The 17784-nt window shown below is 32.9% G+C and overlaps 2 protein-coding genes across 3 annotated transcripts in view; one reads left to right on the top strand and one right to left on the bottom strand.

The window, feature by feature from the left end:
- The window catches only part of LOC127871281 (uncharacterized), a 102631-nt gene that overhangs the window by 22504 nt on the left and 62343 nt on the right, over window positions 1-17784 (top strand). The gene's annotated exons all lie outside the window — the stretch shown is intronic.
- Window positions 10521-17784, bottom strand: part of LOC127871282 (uncharacterized) — a 31083-nt gene continuing 23819 nt past the window's right edge. The window contains exons 7-8 of one of the 2 annotated variants that reach the window (XM_052414049.1): window positions 14355-14492; window positions 10521-14320 (exon numbers count right to left, since the gene is read on the bottom strand). In XM_052414049.1, coding sequence (XP_052270009.1) covers window positions 14305-14320; window positions 14355-14492 — 154 coding nt within the window. In that variant the 3' untranslated portion in view covers window positions 10521-14304. Of the gene's footprint in view, window positions 14493-17784 lie in introns of both variants that reach the window. The other variant, XM_052414047.1, reaches the window with a different exon arrangement.

The raw sequence follows: 17784 nt of genomic DNA, 5'->3' as shown, positions 1-17784 counted from the left end.
ACCTTAAAACAGATAATAGTGGCAGAGTTGTTTCTGCTTGTTTAAATGCTCGACTGAAAATAGTACAACATGTTGGAAATGTTCTTTATCATAGACTTGAAATGGCTTTACAAACGAACAAATAATTAATCAAAACAGCACATATTTACAATGGTAGATTAAATGATTGTCACGTTAGTGATTTGGGTCATTCTTCGAGTATCTAAGCAGGCATGAATCAATTTATTGAACGCCTTGTTCAGCAACGTATTTATGCAATTCAAGCAGTGAACGTTTGACTCTTGTTAAAAAGCAAACAACTTAATTATAATGAAATCCATTGTAGTGACTAGCTCAACCTAATAAATGAATCCAATCATAAGGAGAATAATATATTCAATCATAATACGCGAAAAAAAATGTTTTAAACTTCCCCCTGTTTTCGACTGATCAAGATTTGGCACTTGAATCCAAACTTTCCTAAACAATTATACTAGCGAGATATACCTTAATGGAAGCTTTTTTTAAATATGGTATTAGTATCACATTAGGTAACAGGTGATGCTTTAATAAATTCATGGTTATTGCAATATATGGATTTCATTTTTTACTTGTTAATAATGACTTGATTGTTTCTGACACATAAAAGATGTGATCCACACATGTTCCTATATAAATATAATTTTAAAAATCAATTATCTAAACCCAACAAGCAATCCCCCTGAAAAAAGCTGAAAGAAGTTAGTATTTCAGGTATTGAAGTGAGCGGTTAGTATAGTTATTAACAACACTTTTTCTTGTGTAGTATTATTTATGATTGGAAATATTGTGTTTTGAAAACAAGTTATCTTGAGATTACAAATACATGTATATGCTATCCGTAGTTTGTCAAAATCTGCGGTTTTATTATAGGTCCTTAATGTAATAATGATGATGAATACTTATTTTCTTCTTCGTTATAGTTGAACTTTTAGTAAATGAACATCACAATCAAAATAATGCCCGCAATCAATCAGAATGCATTATATCTTTATCATGTCAATATCAGAATGACATATCACGATAAAACAGGAATTTCTTACTTTGTTTCAATAAATCAACAACACACGTAATAACATCTTCATACAATAATATGTTCGAACTGAAAATGTGAAATGTGGCTATAAGGCTCAATGTTGCGCTTCATGCCACAATTATAATGAGTTTATGAATACATTTAAAGTTCTAATACCAAACCTTCAAAGATATACGACTTTAACAACTTGCGTATAACTTTAATTGAATTAAATTAATTATTGCAGATAGGTAATGGTGTAACACGGGGTAAATAAATAAATAATTTTCAGAATACGTACCAGTATGGTTCACGTCAACTAATCTGATAAAGCGATCAAATGTAACAGTATTTTAAGCGGTAACAAGCAAAACAAACGAAACAAGCAAACTCACTTTTACTTAAAAAGGCCTGCCGTCTCAACATTAATGATTTATCAAAAGAAGGATCTCCTTGAGTGAGTTTTAAACCATCCAGTGAATCTTCGCTCCAATATTAAAATGGACGTTAATTACTACCTTAATTGTACGTATGTCAAAAAGAGCATGTATGGTTATATAGAGGATATTTGTTGGATTCGGTGGATTATCGATTTTAATTCACGACCGATGATAGAAAATAATATTTTCTATGATCACGAGTGAATTAAAACCGATTTTCCACGGGATAATGACGTCATTTCGTCCAAAACAATGACGTCATTTCACAGTAAACAGTGACAATTATGGATAATTTTCACTGTTAATTTTCACTGTTTGAAACAGTGAAATTATCAGTTTTAATTCACTGCTATTTCTCTATAAACCACCGGAAAGCATAAAATAAAGTGTATTTAATAAAACGACGGGTTTGGGCAAAGTTTGAATGAAAGTTCATTGTTACCTTAATGTAATTTCACTGCTTGCAATCTGCCTTTCTACGCTATCAGCGTTTTGATTATTTATCTTTTCAAACAAAATCATTTAATAAATAAACACATCATTTGTTTAACGTTCCGAACGGTCATGCTAGAATGCTGCACATTGTTTATCAAAGGCTTTTGCTCTTCCAAGGGCCGTTTTGAGAATACCCATAATAAATACTAGTAGATATAAAGATTTCAAATGTCAACATATGATTGTATATTATTGTCCTTAAATATAAGCAACTATTTCACCAAAAATATATTAATATTTAAATTTTAGTTGTATGGTTTGAATGTTTCTTAGGCAATTTCAAAAGTTGCGATACAGTTTTACGAGTGATTGTCTGTATCACTGATGTACTTGCTCTCTAACCAGGACGACAGGAGACGGCGTCATAACAGTGTATCAGCTGCTATCTGTTTTCTGTGTCATTTTTGTGATATATAAAAAAAGTCATAAAGTACACATATTGCAAATTAAATCAATGAATACCCACAGTTACACAACTAACAAGGGACAAAAATGTCACAAAACCAGGTTTTCAATTTGAAAAAAGTCTGATAAAGGGAGACAACTCAAAATGTGCATTGTAACTGATTGTTCATAGTTACACCCCTTGTTTCAAAATCAATCTATTTTAGTCGTGGCGACCTTGACCTTTGAGATATTGACGTAATTCTTTCGCGCGACAGGACGGTGAACAAATGTGCCAAATGATTTTAAAATCTCACAAAGAATGACATAGTTATGGCCCGGACAAGCTCATTTATGGCGATGTTTGACCTTTGAACTCAAAGTGTGACCTTGACCTTGGAGATATAGACGTAATTCTTTAGCGCGACACACCGTCTAACGATGGTGAACAAATGTGCCAAATGGTTTTTGAATCTCACAATGAACGACAAAGTTATGGCCCGGACAAGGTTGTTCCGCCCGCCCGCCAGCCCGCCCACCAGCCCGCCCGCCGACATTCGCCAATCTGAGTACCATTTTTTTTCCTTCGGAAAATCTGGTTAAAAATAGACCATGTAAATATTGTACAGGCAAATTACTTTCTTACAACAATCCCGAATATGAAGAGTCAGTCTGGCAAATATGTTTATGGAAATCTGATAATTTACAGTTATTTAAATCCTTATTTAAATGACAATGTCAAAATCTAATTTGCAATTTTAAAAAAGTTGTCATATATTCTCAATACGCTTACATGCCCGTGTGCTTAATCGTCAATATTGACAGCGACAACCAACGCAGAGGAGAAGGTATGCTCATGCAAATGAAAGGATTCTTTAAACTTTCACTGGCTTGTGAACTTTTTGCTTTGGTGTGTTATTACGTCTGTTAATAATTCGTTATTTGCGATGAAGCATTTCGAACAGGAGAGAAAAGCTTGAATCACTATGGTCACAGACAACCATGTATGGCCGTGAAATTCCCTGTATATACTTAGCGTTTTCGGTCTATTCAACCCGATGGCTTCAAAAATGTAGATCATTTTAAATAGTTAATTGCGTCGATAAGTTTGATCATAACGAATCATATTCCGCTATGAATCGCTGTCAATGATTTAGATTCAAACGACTTGTAGGAAAATAACGAAGAGATCGCGGGAACAATAATCGATACTTTTAAAATAGTAATATTCGCATTTTCTGGCTTCAGTGCAGAATTTTATAAAATGTTCTGGAAAAAAATCGGTATTTTTGTTGTAAGATCCTTAAATGAAGCTTTTAATTGCGGACATGTATCTGTAACACAAACTCAAGGTAGCATATTCTGTATTCCAAAGGGTGATAAATCTAGACTTAATATAAAAAAACAACTGGCGTCTTATTACTCTTCTAAATACTGTTTATAAAATTGACTCTGGAGTAATAGCTAATAGATTTAAATTATTGATTGACAAGTTAATTCATAACGACCAGACGGGTTTTATAAAAGGGAGATACATCTAAAGGAGAAAATACTAGGTTAATTTATGACATTATGCACTATACTGAAGAAAATGAGATCCCAGGCTTACTTCTCCTAATTGACTTTGGAAAGGCATACGATTCATTGGCATGGGCCTTTGTACAAAATACACTTCCCCTCTTTAATTTTCGATCCAGACATAAAACGTTGATTTGAGGTTTTATATAAAGATTCTAAATCAGCCGTTTCTCAGTGTGGTTACTTATCTAACTTTTTCCCTATTAAAAGGGGCTGCAGGCAAGGAGATCCCCTATCATGTTACATTTTTATCCTATGTGCCGAAGTTTTGTCACTTGTATTGAGAGATAACAAGAATATAAAGGTATAACCATTCAGGGCATTGAACATAAATTGTCCCATTTTGTTGATAATACTACTATTTTATTAGACGGCACCGAACAAGCCCTAAATGAAACTAAATTGGATGCAATAAAGCTTTTAAAAAAATGCTTGGAAGAAATTTCCTGTCAAAAATGTTAAAAATAATAACGATGAAAAAGTTGTTAAAATGCAAAACATTCTGAAAAATTGGAAGAGAAGAATTTTAACACCAATTGGAAAGATTGTTATTGTAAAAACACTTATTGTGTCATTATTCAATCACCTGTTCATATCATTGCCCAACCCATCCAGTACCATTTTGAATTCAATAAAATCTTCTATTCTCAGTTTTATTTGGGAGGGCATAGTAAAATAAAGTTCACAAAAATAGTTAAGGAACATAATGAAGGAGGTTTAAAAATGATCAATTTGGATGCATTTATTCCAGCATTGAAACTTACCTGGTTACAAATACTTAAATCCTTTAGGGGAACTAGGATAGATATCACAAAACTGTATTTTGATACTTATGAACTCTTTAATTGCATTTATCATTACGCTTTAACTATATCTAATAGAATTTCCAATCTTTTTTGTATAGATGTTTTAAAAAGCTTCTCACTTTACTGTAATAAATAAGAATTAAACACAGAAAAATTTATGTTTTATACACTTTTCTATAATCCAAACATATTGATAGGAAATAACAGTTTTTCTTAAAGTCATGGATTGATGCTGGAATTCATTGTATAGGGGATTTAATTAAAAATGGAACCTTTAATTCTGTACATAAAATAAATAAAATGTATGATGTGAACATAAATTTCATTCATTATGCAGGGGTGAAAAGAGCAATAGATGAGTTTATGAAAAAAATGTTCTAGATCTTGTCCCACCCAACAAATTATGAAACCCTTTTTGCCCCCTTTATTACAACTTCTACTGAAAAAAACAATCTGGAGCAAAGAGACTATACACCATTTTAAAAGAAAATAATGAACAACCAACAGTTAAAGCTAAATGGTGTGCTAAACTTAATGCCACAATAAATGGACAAGAATTGAATTGCATATTTGAGCTACCTTTTTTAATAACCAATGATGTAAAAGTTCAGTGGTTCCAATACAGAATAATTTACAGAATACTTGGAACAAATTGTCTCTTAAATAAAATAAAAATCACTGATGATACATTATGTTCTTTTTGCAAAAAAAGAAATAAACTTTATAACATTTATTCTAGGAATGTTGGATAATTAAAACAGTTATTGACGAAATGTAACCAGGAAAATCTTTTCCATTCATTGATAAGACAATTTTTTGTCATGGATATTTATCAAAGTCTGCTAGAACCATAAATAATATTATTTTGTTTTTAAAGCTATACTTATACAAGTGTAAAACGAATAAACTTATTCCAAGCATAGCAGGAGCCAAGAAATACATAAAATATGAATGTTATAACTTGAGAAAAAAATTCAGTTTAAAAAAATAATTTACAATCCTTTGATTATGATATGTTATTACAATTTATACATCATTTATACATAATTGATTATCCATACACACTGAAAAATGTCCATATTTCATTAAATGCATCTATTAATGTTTCTCACTATGCCTTTTTTTCATATGTTAGTACAATTTATACATTCTTGGTCGTATACAAATACACAATGGAAAATGTCTTTGTTTTCTTTTTCTTATTTCTTCAAAACAAAAAATACAAACATCATACAGATAACTTTAGCATTTTTAATGTTTGTTCTGATTTCTTTATCTCTGATTGCATTACACCATTGTGTTTATGTTTTTATATTATCTATGCATTTTTTTAAATACATGTTGTATAACGTGTTGAACACTTTCTCTATCAAAAAAACTATCCGCAGTTCTGGAGGTTCAATGCAAAATTGTTGTAAAGAGCAGAATAAACATGTTGCAATTTGCTGAAAAATAAACTATTACACAGACCAATCGTCTTTACAAACCAAAGTGAATATACCAGCTGGTGTTGTACTTCAGTATGATGACATACTACAGTTTTTACTCGTTGACACATTCCTGATCACTGAACATCAATAATCACAAAACCGTATGCCAGGCCGCGCCGTGTGCGTGTCAATGTCAATTTTACTCGAATATGTTAATGTACATAATGTACAGCATGAATTATAAAGCTGTATTTGTACGTTCTCTTATACCGATATTAACAGCATAATTATTAACAATGGCTTCTTCTCAAACAGTTATTACATTAAACGAGGGGTAAGACAAGGATGTCCACTTTCATCCTCGCTATTTATTATATGCATCAAGTATATATCACACTATATCCAATCAAATAAACATAAAAAGGGAATATCGCTAGAACCTGATGGAGAAATTAAACAGTCCCTATTTGCTGACGATGTAACTTATTTTTTAAATCACAGTAGTGTCTCATTCAATATCCTTATAGAATCGCTAACGCTTTTTGGAATGGCATCAGGTCTTTACCTAAACAAAAGTAAATGCACTGTGCTAAGAGTAGGTAAATTTAAACAATTTAACATTCATCTTAAAAAAGAAATAAAATGCAACTGGACATAAGATGAAGCAACAACGTTAGGAATAATCTTTACAAACAATGAAAATGAAACAATTCTAAAAAACATATTGCCTAATTTACAAAAATTTAAAATTTGTTTAAAATCATGGCAGCATCGTAAACTAACACTAGTCGGAAAAAACACCGTGTTGAAAATGTTTGCGCTCCGGTCCTAAATTAATTTACACACTAACAGTTCTCCATAACCCATCAAATGATATTATTGAAGATATAAAATCAGAAATATTTAATTTCATATGAGACGGTAAACCTGATAAAATTAAGCGAACTCAATTAATTCAACCAGTAGAACATGGAGGTATCAGACTAACGGACATCGATTCATTCCTGAATGCAATCAAATGAAGTTGGATGAAAAGATATTTAGATAATACCAATACGGGTAAATGGAAATTATTATACCAGAAAATTCTAAAAACATATGGTGACTGCTTACTTTTTGAATGTAATCTCGACAATAATATCATAGACGAAATTTTAACCAAAAATGTTCTATCGGCATGGTGTAAAGTTACTCATAATTTAGAAACCTAAAATAAACAGTAAATCATCATTTTATGGAACAATAAAGATATAACTACTAATAATAAAACGTTTTTCTATAAACATTGGTTTGAACAAAACATAAATATGTACATAAATTGTACGACTACAGAATAAACGACTTCTATCAATTCTTTTGAAAACTTATGCTACATATACGGAATACCTACAAGTAATTTCCTGATGTACTACACATTGATCAAAAGTATACCCATACATATTAAAGCTGCTACCAATACAAATAACACACCATGTACTCAAAAAACATTCGTAGAAAACATAACTGCAAAACAAAACAAAACGAACAAAATATTTTACACACTTCAAATTAAAAACCCTGCCGAAATCTCCAAAAGCTCAAACTAAAAGGCAAAACCTTCTTGGAGAAAAAGAACTTAATTGGAAACAAATATTTGTCATGCCATATAAATCAACTACTGATAGCACACTGAGAAAGTTTCAATATAAATACATCCAGAGAATCATAGCTACAAATAAATATCTTTTTAAGTGCAACCTATCCAACACAAATCTATGTGATATGTGTAGTGAACATATTAAAACAATAGAACACCTTTTCTGGGAGTGTAAACATATTCAATCTCTATGGAATCAATTGACAACCTTTCTAGAGAAACAACAATTAAATGTTAAACAATCTCTCTCAGACATCAGTTTAGGGGTATATACCTTCAAAATACAGGAGGTTAATAACGCTGTGACTTACATAATTATATTAATGAAATATTTTATATTCAGCATAAAATACAGAAAACAAAAACCTACAATGAACTGTTTTATCAACTATTGAAACTGAAGATTCACGTTGAAAAAGAAATAGCCCAAAACAATGATACACTTCATATATTTGAACAAAAATGAAAACACATTAAACTTTCATAAACAAGTCAAGTATGCTTTCTACCCACTTTATGCAACTCATCCTTATTCATAATTATTCTTTTGTTTTTTTTTTCTTAAAAATCACAAACGACCAAAGAAAACAATACATATTAACCTTTTTTTATCAACAGGAAACCACAAGGTCAAACAAGTATATATGAGCATATCTTGTATAACATGTTTGAACATTATTGCTGCAACATGGTATCACTTTGTTTTATGATCATAAACATGTATACATTGTTTGCCTTATATTGAATACAAAAAAAAAGAAAAAAATGTGTACGCTCTCTCCCAATATGAATATACTAACCCGTTTAAACACCATCAATACGATATCAGTAAAATGCCGAGTAACTAATAACCTTAAGCTTTGTTAGATGGGAATGATAATACATTACTTTGGTACATGTTCAAAAAACATTCGTGTAGTTTTATTAAATAACACTTGTACATTTTGATATCGAGCTTTGGTTCGTATTAGTTCATATCTAGGGTACATGTTTGTACAGAACTTTGTACACCTCTTTTGATAAATGTTGGTACATAGGTTTGGTACAAACCTGTGAAAATGTTGCTACATAGCTTTGGTAAATGTTCGTTCATACGTTGTGTGCATAAACTGGTATACAGCCTGGTACCTGTACATATGAAGCTTTGGTACAAGTACATGTATGCACACAGCGTTGGTCAAAAATACATGTTTGTACATAGCTTTGTTACATGTACATTTATGCACACAGTTTTTGTTTAAAGTACATGTTTATACATCGCTTTGGTAAATGTACATGTATGCACACAATATTTTGTCCAAAATACATGATTATACATATATTTGGTCACAGCTTTGGTCCAAAATACATATTTATGCATAGCTTTGGTACATGTACATGTATGCACAAAGCTTTGGTTCATTTTTCATGTTTGGAAGATGAATGGTACATGTGTGTGCATATCATTGGTAAACATGTATGTTAATAATATATTTTGTAGATGTAGATGTAAAAACATAACTCCGGTAAATGTTGTCAGTGTATTGCTTACAAAGGCTTGTTTAATATGATTGATACTTCAGCTTTGGTACTTATTCATACCAGCTTTGGAACTTTTTCATGCTAAGTTTCTATACTTTTTGTGAATAAATTTGGAATTTTTGTGCATATATTTGGTACTTTTACATGCTTAGGCTTTGCATTTTTGTGCATAGGTATGATACTTTTTCGTGCTTAGGTTTGGTACTTTTTGTGCATAGGTTTGGTACTTTTTCATGCTTGGGTAAAGAACATTTTGTGTTGTAGGTTGTTTTTTTTTCTTCCTTAGGTTTTGAATTTTTTGTGCAAAAGATTGATCCTTTTCCATGCTAAGGTTTGGTACCTATTGTGCGTAGGTTTAAAGGCGCCTTTTCACAGATTTTTGCATGTTTTGAAGTTTGTCATAAAATGCTTTATATTGATAAATGTAAACATTAGAAAAAATATATAAAAAGGTAACCCTCGGCAGGGCTCGAACCACTAACCCCTGGAGTCCTGGAGTAAAAGTAGTACCCATTTAGACCACTCAGCCATCCTTCCGGATACAATGCCTAATGTATTTTATACTTAATATAAGCAATCCTCGTAGTTTCACAGAATTTATCGACAACAGAACTCTCCAAATTATTAATTCGTTTCGCGTTGCAACGCTTTATAATTTTCGGGTTTTTAAATTGTCACAAGATGCATATAATGGTTATTTTAGAGCACGGTAATGTTCAGTAGTACTGTTTCCTCACAAATATCATAACTAAAACAAAATTTGCGATTCTAATACAACTTTTTTCAATTTTGTCAATTTACCCAAACGTGAAAAGGCCCCTTGAATACTTTTTTATGTCTAGGTTTGTAACGTTTTGTGCATAAAAAAGGTACTTTTTCATGCTTATGTTTGGAATTTTATGTGCATAGGTTTGATTCTTTCATACATAGCTTTGGCACTTTTTCGTGCTTAACTTTTTAGTTTTGTGTGCATTAGTTTGGTACTTTTTCGTGCAAAGGTTTGGTACATGGTTTCTGTCGTACAAAGTTTTGTCATGGGATAAATTGTGTAGAATAAAATCAAATACATAAAATTATTTCATCATATTGAATTTTTCTTTTTTCTATTATTCGACTAGATTTTAGCCACGTTCTCATTTGTAAATACTCCACTAGGTTTAACACATAATCGCACAACATTTTATAAAAAAAATTAGATTAATATTTTACTTTTTATTTCTGAAAGATGTTATGCATAATTACAAAACGAAACACAACATAACAGTTTAAAGCACCAACATGGAATCACTGTCATGGATATATGAGTAATTACAATAAACCAGTAAAGTTTCATGTTACACACCAGCGAATTTGAGCGGTCTCAAAGAAAGCGGACTTTAAACACAGTCTGCTGGGTACTTTTCCAGACAACATCTTCCCCATAGACTCAAGTTTTGTTTGGAAGACACATACAGTCATTCTAGTTTTTTCTGAGACCGCCTCATTTGACTACTTTGTAGTTTATGTGTTTCAATAGTAACATTCCAGTCACGTTCTAGGAGAAGTGGGCTCAATGCATGTGCAAAAAGTGTCATCACAGTTTAATTTGTGCACTCTGCACAGGCTACTCTGGGACGAAACTTTATGACTTAACTGGATTTTCGTTAAGAAAAGACTTACTATACTTTACTTTCTTAAAATTCCATAAAAGTGGACATCATCCTGATAAGCCTGTGTAGGTAGAAAAGGCTCATGTAGGCAACACTGTACTCACATGCATTAAACCCAGTTTTCCCAGAACGAGGCTCACTATTATAAATGTCATGTAAGGGATTTATAACATGTATGGAGATTTCAACCTCGTAACATGTTATAATAATAAAGTGGATACACAGCATGTTTAACTTTAATGAAAATTTTACACAATATATTAACCAACCAGTATGCGTCAAAAATTCAGTTTCTGTCATTTCACAGAAACTTCAATAAATTTTTTATGCACTTTGTGTCATCAAACATCACAGCACAATCCTTGTTGAGAAGTTAGAAATTTCAAACCTTAAATGTATCAACCAATAAAGTAGTCATACCACATTATGGATGAATAAGCCAAAAACATTCTTTGTATAAACAAACATCAAGAACATGATTTGGTTAAATTAGCACCTTACTTATTTTACCTTTTTATTAACAAAAGGAAGCAAGCAAAAATGTTAAAACATGTATGCAAAAAATCTAATTCTATGTGAAATAATAAAACCAGGAATACAACCCTATACAATATTTTCACATAGGTAACAACCGTATAAAATACAACAGACATGGAAGCATGTATAAATGCAACAAATTAAAGTGAATAAACATACATTTTGTTTAAATGAATGAATCACTGCTTAAAAACTCACATGTCGCTAGGTTTAAAAAGTATTCACGGTTGACTGAAGCAAGTTTCAGTAACAAAACAGTGAATGCCCATCAGGTTTCATGAGGTGAGTACCGTAGTTTTAACTGGTTATATGTTTAATAAAAACAAAGAAACTAATAAGATCACAAAGCTCATCACAATGAAATCAAATATTACAACATGGCACGCATACTGTTTTTTAAGTGACTAGCAGAAACTAGAAAGAAATAACAGATATGAAACTCGCTCTGGGAAAACAGGACTTAAGGCATGTGCCTCCCCGGACTGCATAGGCTAAACTCATGTGCATCCCCGGACTGTATAGGCTAAACGCATGTGCGTCCCCGGACATCATAGGCTAAACTCCATTTCCCCAGAGCGTGGCTCAAATGCAATATAGAAAACATCTAGCTTTTTACATGGCTTACTTTCTATATGCATATCACTTTGGTATCACAAAAACATACTGAAATATTTACATGTTACACGTACATGTAGTAAGATCAGAAAGTCAAGGTTTTCGAATATTGATGTTAAGAAAAAAAAAACATTCTATGTGTGCACCTAAATGATTTGGGTAAGAAACTTTCTCATGCGAAAATTCCCTAAATAACAAAATAATACCAACCCTATAAGCACAATACTTTTTAGTAAGAAATTGAATATCTTCAAATCCACATGTTACTTAAAAAATCTGAATTGGACTCATTGACAGTCTATATTGATTTAAAGCTGGTATTCTGGTAAACAATGAACATCTTATTCTAATTTTACCATATTGTAAAATGAAAACAACTTTAGTTTACATAGGAAAAAAATCATTTATACCACAGTGTTTTTTTCACCATTTTGGGAATGGGGACGGGTCCCTTTGGATTTGGAAAAAATTGAGGCGTTTTGACTAAAATTGGGAAATTAGTGTTGTTGTTGTTTTGCTTACAAATGCTTCAAAATTTAGAATAAAGGTGTTTACAATATTTTATTTCCTAAGGTGCAACTTATAGAGCTGAATGGGAACTAAATGTTGACATCTAAAAAAAACAAAAAACATTTTGTTTTATACCTTCAATTGGGAATTTGTAGGTCCCATTTGGAAAATAACATTTTTTTTTTTAACTTTTTACATTGGGAATGGGGCCGAATAGCGGCCCAAAAATTAAACAAAAACAAGAGCTGTCTCCATAGAATGACATATGCCCCGAAAAACGCTTTGATGGAAGTTATGAGCTTACCCTTTTCGGAACCTTACTCAAACCTTTACGCAGATTTCGAAACCTCAATGCAGACCCTATGTTCAAGGTCAAGGGGTCTTAATTTGTGTGCGTATGGAAAGGCGTTGTCCATAGACACATGCATACGAAATATGAATGTTACATCTGAAGCGACATAGAAGTTATGAGCATTTTTCGAAACCTAAACACAAAGTGTTACGGACAGATGGACGGACAGACGTACAGTGCGATCACTTTATGCCCTTCTTCGGGGGCGTAAAAACACACACTGTTCTCAAATTGTGTGTATAGAAAAACAGGATACATACAAAATGTAGAAATAACATTTTACCTATAATAGTAATTTTAATGTATGCAGAAAAATTAATGTTAGTGTAACCCATGTTAAGGAGTGGACTTTATTCCCTCATTTAGAGTTTGCTCCTTTTTATATTTCGAATGGCAGAGTACCAACAAAATTGCCATTGCATTTAAAATACAATCACTCTTACCTAAAAAACATGTTAAAATAAGAAAAAACATGACATTATTTATATTAAAATCAATAGTTGAACTGAGTTTCTATTTTCCACTTTCAGCCAAATTTGCCATATTTGTCAGCTGCTCACAACCCAATTGTAATTGGCATATTTGGCCTAACCGCGGTAAGCTAAAAAGTGAATTTGGCTTTATCCCAGAATGTATGAAGCTCACTGCCTATTAACCCTTTAGCACTTAAATACGTATTTCGACGCATTTGTAGTCACTAAGAACGTTAAATTAAATTAAAGACCTTTCATACTAGATTCAAGTTTTTAAGGCTTCATTTCCAACCCTGAGATAGTGACTAGAAGCAAACAGCATAAAACCCGAACAGACTGCGAGTTACTCGTAGGCTGTTCTGGTTTTATGATCTTTGCACACAGCCATTTTCACTTTGCTTCTGAGTGGGAAAGGGTTAAGAAGTCAGGGTATACCAGTGTAACACAATTTTGTGAATGCATACTCATAAAGTGAATGTGTGGGGGAACACATATGAATGTATACTGATCAAGTAACAATAATGACTGCGTATTGATAATTAACAATAATACTAAATCAAAAATAGCAATACAATAAAATACACAAGATCCAATAAATGCAATAACAACAAAAAAATCAACAAAAAAATTGATTTGTAAAGCTTATTACCGTATACATCTAATACGTGTAATATTGCATCATTACAGATAACATAAATATTAACATAAAAACAAAATTTTCAAACAAAATATAAAAATGTCAACACATGGATCAAATTTTCAGGCCTCATTGTTTCGGTTTCCATGGTTACTCATGTCCTCATACGATCTTCCCACGACCCTAGTGTCAGCTTCTGAGCTGTAGATCAACCGGTTCCCATGCCGATTGACCATGAGGGGCTGTGTTTCCTCCCTGTCAGTCCAATTGGTCAGTAGAGGGGCCAGGTCGTCTGTAGAGGGGTCACCGGAGGGGTCAGTCTGGCAGGAAGAAGTCACAGTGGTAAATACCACTGGGCTACGGTTTGGGGACTTTGGGGGTACTTTCTCTGGCTCACTGCAATCAGAAACAAGTTATTTCACTATTGGGTCTTATTAATGTTAAAGATTACATGGAGCCCAGATGGGAAAACCAGGCTTCATGAATGTGCATAAGGTTTTGTCCCAGATTAGCCTGTGCAATAAGCTAGAAAAATCAGGCACAAAACGTCCTGCTTTTGAGACATTTTTCGTTAATAGGAAGTATATTTTAGCTAAAGTCAAGTTTAGGCGAAAAAGTTGTCTCTGGTTAGCCTGTGCAGACTGGTTTCATATCTGTTTATGCAGACTGGTATCATATCTGTTTATCAAGTGTGCAGACTGGTATCACATCTGTTTATCAAGTGTGCAGACTGGTATCATATCTGTTTATCAAGTGTGCAGACTGGTATCATATCTGTTTATCAAGTGTTTTATTAAATTAACAAGGCATCATGCTGTATTTTGCCAGTATCATGATACTTACCCAGTATCATAGATGTATACTGCAGGTATCATAATTCTTACCCAGTATCATAGATGTATACTGTAGGTATCATGATACTTACTTAGTAGCATAGATGTATATTGCAGGTATCATGATACTTACTTAGTATCATAGATGTATATTGTAGGTATCATGATACTTACTTAGTAGCATAGACAGAGCTCCAGATAACTTTTCTGAGTAATTGGGTAAATACCCACTGCTTTTGAGTTCAATTGGATATTTTAATTTTCAATTGGGTACAAAAAAGTCGGTACCCACTACTTTAATTGACAATAGGGTATTTTTGTATTAAAATTGGGTATTTTCATTGTCTTAAATTATCAAATGCTTACCTGAATGAGATGGTTGAAGTTCCACTCTTAATTGATTAGTTTCCGAGATCTTGTGTTATTATGTAGATGTATCCATAATATAAAGTCTTGATTTAAATTTAAAAGTTTGACAATTTTTTCACCAGTTTTCTAACAATGTAAGCACGGTCAGCGCTTGCCTCCAACATAATATCATCAATAATTAGTTCCACTAAATTTTCCGCTTCTGACTTAGTGTTGCTCGCGGTTAAATAACTTAAAATTGAGTTTGTTTGTGCCTGGGATACGATGTTTTTCTTTTTTCGGCTGCACGGTTTCGACATTTTCACAAAAAGGTTGTAGGGCTGTACTCTCTAAAAAAATACCATAGTTGGCTCGAAGGCATGTTTTACACTTTAAACTTATGCTCGGGTTTTATCTATTGGCGATAGTGGTAGGGCATGAATAGGTGTTCACCACTGAATCCCTGAAATATGATAAACTTAGAGACTAGAGTAAAGCATTGCACTGAAAAAGGTTACATTCCACTAAGAAACGGCCGGAAAAAAGTTGCAAAAACAGTCGATTTTGATAAGCGTCAAGTTCTTTTTAGGTTTGACCATGACATATCTTTATTTATTGCATAAATCGATTCCGCTTAATAACCTTTAAGAAAAGGTATGGTTATGGGGGTCTCTATGTGCAAAATAATGTTGCATTTATTTTCGCTTAAAGTTGTCGCTTTTACATTGAATTATATAGGGAAACTATTTAGTATATTATGACCACAATAACATGTAGTTACATAGACGCTTTCTTCCGTACATATTATTGTGCTGAAGGTTATACTGAAAGCGCTTGGAAGAAGCGGAAAGAATCCGGGATTTTCGGACCCGGGTATTTCCGGGACATACAGGCTGTCAAGTGACCTTTTTTCAAAAAGTAGGAAAAAATAGGAACTACTTTTGCAAGAAAAGTAGGAAAAAAGTAGGAAAAAGTAGGAACTTTTCCCTCAAAAGTAGGAATACATAATACTAATTTTTAAGACACAGGTCCAGGAAACATAGCTTGAAACAGAGCAGGAGTGCCATCACATGTTCTGTATGGATACCCACTTGAAGCTACCTTGAGGGCCCAGAAGATTTCAGCCTTTTGTATCTGTTCCTTGTGTGATGGTTGTACTTGCATACAGATAGATTTATCCCCACCACCCTAAGAGCTGCTTGGCTTTGGAGCACTTCCACGCTTTTGTGAATTATCATGCATGTATTTCATGTTTTCCTTGCGTTTTTATCCATCTGCATGACTTATCATTTGATTAGCACCAGAATTACAAGATGGACTTCCTTCAGACAGTACAATATCTTGCAAACTCATTGCCGGTATCTCTCTTGCACCATGATCCAAGCGTTTTTCCACTGTTGTCCAACTTCTCCATCCATGAAGGGTTAAACTTTGTTTTCCCACTAGGCATTTTAGCACTTTTAGTGTATCTATGATAATAAAGTTTCAAGCAAAGCTACCCTGAAGTATAATTAGATGCTGTTCATTTTGGTGTATCATCAAATATGTGGTTAGAGGTCTTTGGTGTATCGATATAAAAATGGTAATATATTGTGCATGTTATATCCTTAAGCAGAAGATCAAATTTATTTAGTGATACACCAACTTGTTGTACAAGATTAATACTAGTATATAAAGCAGTGTCAATGCTCTGCTACAGCTACATTGTGAAACCTTTAAATTGACAATAGGGTGAAGTTATAATAACTTAAGTTACATTCAAAATGACTGGTCATTGCAGAGCAGATTATGCAACTGGAGATAGGACCTTATCACCTGACATCTTTTATGACATCATTGATTGGGCAATGAAACAGTTGCACTACATTGTTTATTACAGTTTCAAATAATGGTTTTTACATTATTGATGACTTCGCGGGAGTGTAATAATGCCGTTAAATAATTTTAATACTACGCTGTAACACCTTGAAGTTACCTCACTAGCTATGGCATCATTAGACAAGAATTGTGTTTGTCAGAAACACAATGCCCGTCTTCTTCTTCTTCTTCATTATTTTTTATCGAGTGCACCGGGATTGTCTCCCATATGGCCATCGCCCCCAGAAAGACGTGTTAGTTGGTTACGGGGGATAGTGCAAGATACAGGAGACACCCCGTTCCAGAGGTGACCCTGGGTCTTTAAGTGCCCGGTGTATAGCACCTAGTACACTGCACCTCTGTTTAACGTCTCATGCGAAAGACGAGTTAGTAGGTTAGGTGCAGCAGGGATCGAACCAGCGATCTCTGGATTGTGAAGCCAGTGTGTTACCACTAGACCACGGATCCGCTACAACACAATGCCCACTATTGCGCCGCTTTGAAATCAAATTTCAATATATCATTTGGCAGGTTTAGAAATTATCTCCCTTTTAAAGCTTATTACTTCCCTTGGATTGTATTTTTTTACTTATTTATTTTTACTTTTTTTATTTATTTTATTTATTACAGTTTCAAATAATGGTTTTTAC

This window comes from Dreissena polymorpha, chromosome 3 (genome assembly GCF_020536995.1).
Source record: "Dreissena polymorpha isolate Duluth1 chromosome 3, UMN_Dpol_1.0, whole genome shotgun sequence".
NCBI classification, from domain to species: Eukaryota; Metazoa; Mollusca; class Bivalvia; order Myida; family Dreissenidae; genus Dreissena; species Dreissena polymorpha.
Note: the sequence above shows the minus strand (reverse complement) of the source record. Positions and strands in the feature narration are given on the sequence as shown.